General features: G+C 34.8%; 1 protein-coding gene across 1 annotated transcript; it reads right to left on the reverse strand.

Moving 5' to 3' along the window:
* Window positions 1–1,814: 1,814 nt before the first annotated feature.
* Window positions 1,815–8,858, reverse strand: tap (Basic helix-loop-helix neural transcription factor tap). Its single transcript, XM_074139617.1, has 4 exons — window positions 8,766–8,858; window positions 8,467–8,601; window positions 5,334–5,600; window positions 1,815–4,590 (listed from the first exon to the last, which is right to left on the reverse strand). The coding sequence occupies exons 1-4, from the start codon at window positions 8,766–8,768 to the stop codon at window positions 4,216–4,218; spliced, it is 780 nt and encodes a 259-aa protein (XP_073995718.1). The 5' UTR covers window positions 8,769–8,858; the 3' UTR covers window positions 1,815–4,215.
* Window positions 8,859–9,632: the final 774 nt, after the last annotated feature.

The following is a 9,632-nucleotide window of genomic DNA, read 5'->3' on the forward strand; positions in this document are numbered from 1 at the left end:
AGTGTATGATAGAAACAAGGTGGGCCTTCTTCTATTCTTTCATTGCAAGAAACGATGGAAAACTGTTGAAATGTGAGATGGTTAGACGAGTTATAGGAGGTTTTCCGTTCTGTACAACTGCTATTAGGGCCACTAGTGTATGATAGAAACAAGGTGGGCCTTCTTCTATTCTTTCATTGCATTAAACGATGGAAAAGTGTTGAAATGTGAGATGGTTAGACGAGATATAGGAGGTTTTCCGTTCTGTACAACTGCTATTAGGGCCACTAGTGTATGATAGAAACAAGGTGGGCCTTCTTCTATTCTTTCATTGCAAGAAACGATGGAAAAGTGTTGAAATGTGAGATGGTTAGACGAGTTATAGGAGGTTTTCCGTTCTGTACAACTGCTATTAGGGCCACTAGTGTATGATAGAAACAAGGTGGGCCTTCTTCTATTCTTTCATTGCAATAAACGATGGAAAAGTGTTGAAATGTGAGATGGTTAGACGAGATATAGGAGGTTTTCCGTTCTGTACAACTGCTATTAGGGCCACTAGTGTATGATAGAAACAAGGTGGGCCTTCTTCTATTCTTTCATTGCAATAAACGATGGAAAAGTGTTGAAATATGAGATGGTTAGACGAGATATAGGAGGTTTTCCGTTCTGTACAACTGCTATTAGGGCCACTAGTGTATGATAGAAACAAGGTGGGCCTTCTTCTATTCTTTCATTGCAAGAAACGATGGAAAACTGTTGAAATGTGAGATGGTTAGACGAGTTATAGGAGGTTTTCCGTTCTGTACAACTGCTATTAGGGCCACTAGTGTATGATAGAAACAAGGTGGGCCTTCTTCTATTCTTTCATTGCAAGAAACGATGGAAAACTGTTGAAATGTGAGATGGTTAGACGAGATATAGGAGGTTTTCCGTTCTGTACAACTGCTATTAGGGCCACTAGTGTATGATAGAAACAAGGTGGGCCTTCTTCTATTCTTTCATTGCAATAAACGATGGAAAAGTGTTGAAATGTGAGATGGTTAGACGAGATATAGGAGGTTTTCCGTTCTGTACAACTGCTATTAGGGCCACTAGTGTATGATAGAAACAAGGTGGGCCTTCTTCTATTCTTTCATTGCAAGAAACGATGGAAAAGTGTTGAAATGTGAGATGGTTAGACGAGTTATAGGAGGTTTTCCGTTCTGTACAACTGCTATTAGGGCCACTTGTGTATGATAGAAACAAGGTGGGCCTTCTTCTATTCTTTCTTTGCAAGAAACGATGGAAAACTGTTGAAATGTGAGATGGTTAGACGAGATATAGGAGGTTTTCCGTTCTGTACAACTGCTATTAGGGCCACTAGTGTATGATAGAAACAAGGTGGGCCTTCTTCTATTCTTTCATTGCAATAAACGATGGAAAAGTGTTGAAATGTGAGATGGTTAGACGAGATATAGGAGGTTTTCCGTTCTGTACAACTGCTATTAGGGCCACTAGTGTATGATAGAAACAAGGTGGGCCTTCTTCTATTCTTTCATTGCAAGAAACGATGGAAAACTGTTGAAATGTGAGATGGTTAGACGAGATATAGGAGGTTTTCCGTTCTGTACAACTGCTATTAGGGCCACTAGTGTATGATAGAAACAAGGTGGGCCTTCTTCTATTCTTTCATTGCAAGAAACGATGGAAAACTGTTGAAATGTGAGATGGTTAGACGAGATATAGGAGGTTTTCCGTTCTGTACAACTGCTATTAGGGCCACTAGTGTATGATAGAAACAAGGTGGGCCTTCTTCTATTCTTTCATTGCAAGAAACGATGGAAAACTGTTGAAATGTGAGATGGTTAGACGAGATATAGGAGGTTTTCCGTTCTGTACAACTGCTATTAGGGCCACTAGTGTATGATAGAAACAAGGTGGGCCTTCTTCTCTTCTTTCATAGCAATAAACGAAGGAAAAGTGTTGAAATGTGAGATGGTTAGACGAGTTATAGGAGGTTTTCCGTTCTGTACAACTGCTATTAGGGCCACTAGTGTATGATAGAAACAAGGTGGCCCTTCTTCTATTCTTTCATTGCAAGAAACGATGGAATAGTGTTGAAATGTGAGATGGTTAGACGAGTTATAGGAGGTTTTCCGTTCTGTACAACTGCTATTTGGGCCACTAGTATATGATAGAAACAAGTTGGGCCTTCTTCTATTCTTTCATTGCAAGAAACGATGGAAAACTGTTGAAATGTGAGGTTGTTAGAGTTTCCATTGATTTGTTTATTTTTGTATTATTTTATTAATACATTCTGCCTAAAATGAAACCTCATAAATTACCTAAATTATTTCTTTATTCAAATGTAATTAAAATGTTAATGTAACGAAAATGTATTTAACAAACTAAATTTCATTCGATAATTCATTTTTTTTATTTGTTTTATACAAATATATATAAAAATAGTATGTACAATATTTATTTCATTTACAAGACGGTAACAAAAGATATAGTTAATATGCATTTATATATTTTTTCTCTTTAAAAAAGTGACTAGATTTGGTGGTACAATTATGATACAATTAAGAAAGAAACAATAATGAAAGAAGAACCTATTTACAAACGTTTTCATCTTATCTTTTGAATTAATATTCTTCTTTTAGTTAAAATAATTTATTAAAAGAAAAGTAGAATTTCTTGAAATAAAATTGATGTATGGGGTTTTTAAATTAAATTTAATTGTTAAAATATGACCTATATATTTATTATTAAAGGATCCTTTATATTTTCTCTTACTTTGCAATAGTTATAGAAATTTTGTGTGTATAATAGAGTGGTTGTGTCGAACTATAATTAAAAGAACAACAACTTCTGATATTTGATATTTAGTTTCGGTGCTGTCAGAGTTTAGATGCTTAGAGCACACTTAAAGGTCAAAATACGTCAGCCGGAAGTATCATTTTACTGAATAGGTTTTTTTTTTTTAGAATTTTTAAAAAAAATCATTTCCCACGATTTTCTTTTTTTTTGCAGACTTAAATTTGAAACACTTTTCTTTGGAAAATTCTATTACGGTTACTTCTTGAGAGAGTGGGAATGGATAGATTTCCCTTCTAAAGTGAAAGGACTCAAACTCAGGGACCTTAATGTGTATTTGCGAATTAGAAGTTTTAGTATAGTTAGATGAGAATATCCGGTGTTTATGTTCACATCACATTTTTGCACGTTTGGCTTTTTAATAAAGCTATCTTAAGGCGTTATTTATGATGTGGCTCTAGTTTTATGTATATATAAAATAGAATCCTTTATGAATACTTCATCTGTTTGAACAAAATACTGGTATAAAACTTTTATTGTCGTTAACAGTTATCATTAAATAATTCATTTGAATAAAACTGTATAGAAAGGCACAAACTGAGGTCTAAGGGCACAACGGCAATTTTTAAAAAAAAAAAACTTAAATAAAGACCCTAATTTAATAATGAAAATACAGAACTCACTTAATTGCATTCTATTTCCGGAAGTCTTACTCCTCGGAAGCTCAAATCTTTTTATTATTTTTTTAGCTAGCACAATGTTTTTTTTTGACAAGAATTAATTGTGTTTTGAATTTTCCTACCTAATGTATATCACTTTTTAATGAATGGATTTTATTTTAATTTTGTTTGTTTGCATTTTCACGAAAACCTGAGATTTTTCTTCAAAATTTTCCTAATTAATTCACAATTTTATAGATCTATATTTTATTTTTCATTTCTAGAGGAATGATGGCGGTGGTGTAGACCAGTTTTGGGATTTAGTTACGAATAATGGCTCAATTCTAAATTAGTCATAATTCCGTATATAACTAAGGATTGAAAATATATAGTCATAAATTTTTGTGACTAAATGGAATGGCTAAATACTAACAGAACTATTTGACTAAATCTTCAATCTGTAGCCATAGTCAAGTTACTCGATTAATTTAATCAAATTAGGATTCAGTTATGACTATGTTTGCCCAATATTGTAGTCAAGCCTTTTCGTCGCTAATTAAGTTTGTAGTCAAAATTTTTGAAACCGGAAATATGTATTACAAAGAAGAATTTGGTTTTCCGCGATTCTCGAGAATAATGACTTTTTTTTAATTATTTTTTCTTCAATTATTGGACTCCTTTTGGATAAAGCCTCTCTCTGAGATCTTCTTTTCTGGCTGAAGCTGCCTCACTGCTAGGCTTACATTGCTCACAAATAATTCACTCACGGAATCATCCACTAAATACACGGAAACATAGGTCTGTATTTATTTTCATAAGAATAATCATGATATGATTGATATAAGTGTTGATGATGATGTTGTGGTGTTTGTGGTTGTTGCTGTTGATGGCCATCATGACTCCAGATATCATGCCTAAATTCTTCATCATACCAATCATGTTGTAAGCCAACTAGATTGTAATTTGATTGATTAGATCTAGTATTGTAGTCAGGTACTGGACTTAAACGATCGCCAAATTCAAAACTAGAATTTGTTGAAGCCTCATAAGATGGTGTTGATTTGCCTAGTGGTTCGAACACAGCCAAAGGTCCTCCCATCTCTGAACAGCGTCTCTGTTGGGCTAATGCGCAGCTGCCGGTGGTTGAGGTGATCTAAGAAGAGAGAAAAGTAATTCTTGATTTCAGTCAGCATCACAGGATATGTAGCTAATTTCATGAAAAACTTTTCCTTTCAGATTATATTAAAAATTATCATTCTGAAAATGGTCTATTCGATTAAGTGGAAATTGAAGTTACTGGATGCTGGAAAAATCTGATCTTTAACATGTGGAAAACTTGCAGCAAGATATGGCCGCACTGTCTGAAGCTGTGACTTCAGTAAGAGGTTAATTCTCCACTTTTAAGTCTTGTGTAAGGATTCCAAGAAAGTCTTTTGGATCTCATTAAAGCCCAAGATAGCGGCCGATGTTCTCTGCTGGCAGAGGAAATGGGTTATAGAAGACTGGAGGAAGAGTATTGTGACGAAGAGTGAAGTTGATGACTTACTTTCATGAATTGGCCCATTTCTTGAACTTCTATGGTCATAGAATTAACCATAAAATTGAAACTGTAACTTTCTGGTTTAATAATGGCTCAGACTAAGTGGGACGCCATATCTGAAACCTGTTTTTACAATTATTATTGTGGCAGGTCTCCACACCACCTAGTTATGAAGGGCAATCAATATTCAGACTGATTCTGATGTTGGAAGAAAGATAGTCAACTAAATTTTACTTATCGCAGAAAAAGGAAGATGAACTCACTTCCTCAACTAACTAGTTCATACTTAATGTTTTGTAAAATCAACAAGAAATTGATGATATTTCAATAAATGTATAAATAATAACAATATTTACCTTATTGCCATGTTGTCCAATATGTACGGTAATGTTGCCAAGAGTTAGCGAAGTGACTTGTTCGCCTTGGCCGCTACTCAGAGCTTGACTTAACGCCCAAATATAATTGTGCGCAAATCGTAATGTTTCTATTTTGGTCAGTTTTGTATCTTCCGGAAATGTGGGCAACGCACATCGTAAACGGTCCAACGCTTCGTTCAACATGTGCATTCGATTACGTTCTCGATCGTTGGCCTTCAGTCGTCTGTGACGTTTTAAGCGCATTACCTGTCGCAGTTAGTAAAAAAAAAAAAAAGAATTGATATTATCTAAATATTTACTGAATTCTCTTATCTAGTTATTGAAAAGCAATTCTGAAATCGATTTGAACTTTCGATATTTCGTTTTCTTCAGAGTAACCTCTAAAACATCTTGTGGGAACACTCAGACGACTATCTCTCACTCTATAGCTCCTAACTTACAGATTTTCTGCACAGTCCAAATATTTAAGTTATATTTAATTTCTCGTTTAATGTTTTCCGTCATGATTGTTTCAATTTGTTTTAATGTCAAGCTTTTGATCTAGGGACTAAGGTCATCTCCATGGTCAACCATACTTTTAATGATGTGTCTCTAAAATGGGGAAATAGGCGTAAAATTAGGCGCCAATGGGGAATATGCATTGTGGGTAGTGGGTTCGATTCCCGGTCTTGGCCTTGGATTTTATTTAATGGTTAAATGAGAAATAGTTAAGTAGGTTCGCTAGTCGCCTCCGTCCACGACACCTAGTAAATGGTAGTTGGACGTTAAGCCCCGCCTGAAAAAATAGGCGATTACTTTTTACTTACTTTTAGACTCCAAACCAAACTTATACAAAGTATGTGAACGATTTATGTAATAGAGATCTGGAAACGTTCAAGAAATACAGTTTTTTTGGGGACTTAAGATGGCTATCATATGTATATTTCTTTTTTTATTTAAGGCGCGACCACATCTGAAGTCTGTAACACAAGTAGCCTTTTTTGTCCGGTGCCCACCTGACGGTGAGCCGTTAGAAGCTCCTAGGAAGAGAAAATCTAAGGTCCAGCAGCTGGATTCGAACCCGGGATCTCCGCGTCGGAATTCAGCGCGCTAAACAGCATCCCAACTAGTTCCTTCCCTATAATATGGTTATGACGAAAGATTTATGACGTTTTCAAGGGAGAACTTTTTCCCTAAAGTGCCTTTTCCTGCGCATTATTTTATTACATCACTAGTGAGCATTCAATAAATCACGAAATTGTTCAAAGAAAAATGTTTGCTTTAGATTCTTGTAAGGAAAAGTCCAGTGAATTTTCCTCAGCATACAGTTTTTAAGATCATTGTAATAATTAGATGTTATCTTCACTCTAAGGAAAACTTAGCAACATTGCAACAATAATTTCGGTTGCTTTTTTTTTTCCTTTTAAATGCTACTCTTAAGCTTATAAAGCCAGAATAATTGCTGTTAATGAAAAGCAATAGAAGAAGAAAATGTTTACAACTACAATTCCCTGGAATCTAATGTCCTGGAGAATGATGGACAATGTTCAATGGCGATGACCATTTCTTTTGCGTGACTCAAAAGCAGAGTACTACACTTGACTGATTACAATTATTGTATTCGAGCAGAAGTTAAAAGTTAATTTTTATACACCAGCCTTGTGAATGTTCGTAGAAAGACTAAACAGGAAAAGAGATTTTTAAGGAGTAAATGGTAATGGAGAAGAAACGAACTTCATTTTTATTACTTCCTCTTTCCCCTTTTGTGAAATAGCACATTTTAGACATTTAGTTTTCTCGTTTTAAGTTAGATCCTTATAAAAAGCCACTTCCGGTGGGGTGATTTTGGTCGCTTCCTGTCTAATCCCTTCAGGGAACTCTAATAAAAAGAAAAGGTTGTATATCCTGCTTTTTTTTTGTCTTTGTTTTTGTTCACAACAGACACCATTTTTTAAAGACTACTTTTTCAGACTCAAGAGACCTAAACTGTCTATTTACGGTGAAAAACTTGATTTAAAAAAATTAGGCACGATCACCATACTTCCGCTTACCAATAAGTACTAAGAGGAAGTTACTTTAAAAAAAATAAAATAAAACTCAATTCTGTGAGTTCACAATTACGATTAATACGTTTGCTTTAAATTTGAAGTTCAGAGAATGCTTTCACAGTTCTTTAATATTATGTAGATAATCAAACTGTACATTGTTCTGACGTGGCACTTTAGAGAGCCCCAAAATTCAATTTTGTTCAGGTTCCCAGTTTCAAAGAAAAGCGATCAAAGGTATCCCTCCCAAAACATCCCAAGTTTAAAAAATCTTAGGTCCATTTATAAGAAAATTCGGAAAGGCCGGGAAAACAGCATAGAGTAAGCACGCACTTCCTATTTTAGCCTTCAGCTTTAATTAAAAAAAAAAAAAAAAATTGAAACCAACAATATAGTACCAAAATATTTTTGAGACACACAAAGCAGGCGCTAAAAAGAAATTTTTGTTTTCCAAGATTTGGAGGATCACATAATATAATGAAAAATTAATTTAGAAATTTTTTTTTAAACGATTGCAATAATTTCTCTTACCCAAGTAAGAGAACATGAATACGGAGGTTCAAAGTTTTTATAACTTAAGTTAAATAAACTAGAGAATCTTCTTTTTCAATTCTTGGGTGAGTTTCAAACGATTTTCTGAGGATAAAAGCTCAAAACCGATTAAAGGAAGGAAGCCAAGACTGGTATGATGTAGAAAGATCACCCCAACGATTAATTAATACCGTTTCCTGCCATTTCTTTGAAATATACGAAATTAGTTACCCGGAAAGCGTGAATACGTGATACAATATCGATTTTAGAGGGTATCAAAGAGTTTGGCGGCGTACAGTGAAACTTGACGATATTTAAACAGAAAACTTATAAGTTTACAGAAAAATGGTATAAATGATAGCCACGGAGGAGTGAGTCTCGCACTTTTCATTTTCTTATACTACAGGAAATACGTAAAATTTCGGAAGTTTAACTCAGTTCTTTTTTTAAAAAAAGGACACTTTACGCTTTTAGTTTATTATTTATTTTTTTTTAAACTATTTCCTTTTAGACTATTTCCGGAATGGGTTTTCTAAGTTGAGATTATTTGTACTCACATGTGTAGGACTTCTAGGCCTCGTGGGACGCCTCTTTGCCTTTTTCCCTTTTCTACTTTTGTCTTCTTCAGAGTCGTCCAGAACTTCTAATCCTGAGTCCACACTCACTGACATCAATGTTTTCTCTCCTTGTGCCTGAAATAAAATCGAAAGTTTTATTTATAATGTTGATGCTTTTTTTTAAAAAAAAAAAGAATGTAACTTGCTGCCATAAACTTTATGAAATGAAGCAAAATCTTGCAGTGCTTTGTACTTGAAATTACAATTTCTTTAACCAAGTGAGCAATTTGAAAACTTACCATTTTCTCAGGACGGAATATTCTGAGCAAAACAAAAAATTGAAAGTAAAGAAACTCGAAAGAAAAAAAAAACTGAACTTGGCTTACGTAGTACCTTACTATAGGCTGGCTTTAGAACTACTGGTTAAAAACCACCCTCAAAACTAGAGGGATAGTCTAAGAGTGTAGGATTGTGGTGATTGGCTGAGGCAGAGTCACGCCCCATTGGCCGTGGGGGATGTAGGGTGCCGAAGACACCTGTGCCTTAGGCCCCAGCCACCAGCTGCCCCCCCTCCCCATTTAAACAACATACACCCCCGACGGTGCGCGTGCCAAACGACACACGACCAGTCGCCCATTATTTATCAAACTCGGCTCTCTTTCTCCTACTCTGGGGCACATTTTAAAAGTTCCGCAACACATGGACACTTGAATTAAGTGCACTGGATAATGTATTTTGGGTATCATGGTATTCTGGTTGATTGAATGAAGTGGTTACATTATATGTGATTGAATATTGCCCAAAATGATCCTTTGTAATTAATAATATTAGCCAATAATAATGGATTCCTTTTAAAATGAAGTCTAGTCACAATTTTTCTTTCCAAAATATCGTTCTCAAGATTGGTTTCGATTAAAGTAAAACCAGCTTCAGATGTTTCACAGTATATAGACAGATTAACACAGACCATTTTTTAAATAATAGGTGCTTAAAATGAAATTCTCACAGCCAATCTCAACTTAAAAGACAATGAGATCTGATTTTAAAATCAATAATAAATAACTTACATATTTGTATTGGTACTGATTAGTTTCAAGAAGTCGTTGCAATTTGACTAACAGAATCAGGTAACTTCGGACTTCCGGGGGGTTTAAACTTATTATCTT

This window comes from Rhodnius prolixus, unplaced genomic scaffold (assembly GCF_049639745.1).
Source record: "Rhodnius prolixus isolate KJV_2025 unplaced genomic scaffold, Rpr scaffold_53, whole genome shotgun sequence".
NCBI classification, from domain to species: Eukaryota; Metazoa; Arthropoda; class Insecta; order Hemiptera; family Reduviidae; genus Rhodnius; species Rhodnius prolixus.

Excerpts from the sequence above, each read along its gene's own strand:
- tap (XM_074139617.1), bottom strand. Across the intron at positions 5,601-8,466 it reads GGCCTAGAAGTCCTACACAT|GTAATGCGCTTAAAACGTCA; the intron begins GTGAGTACAAAT and ends TAACTGCGACAG. Across the intron at positions 4,591-5,333 it reads TTGGACAACATGGCAATAAG|ATCACCTCAACCACCGGCAG; the intron begins GTAAATATTGTT and ends CTCTCTTCTTAG.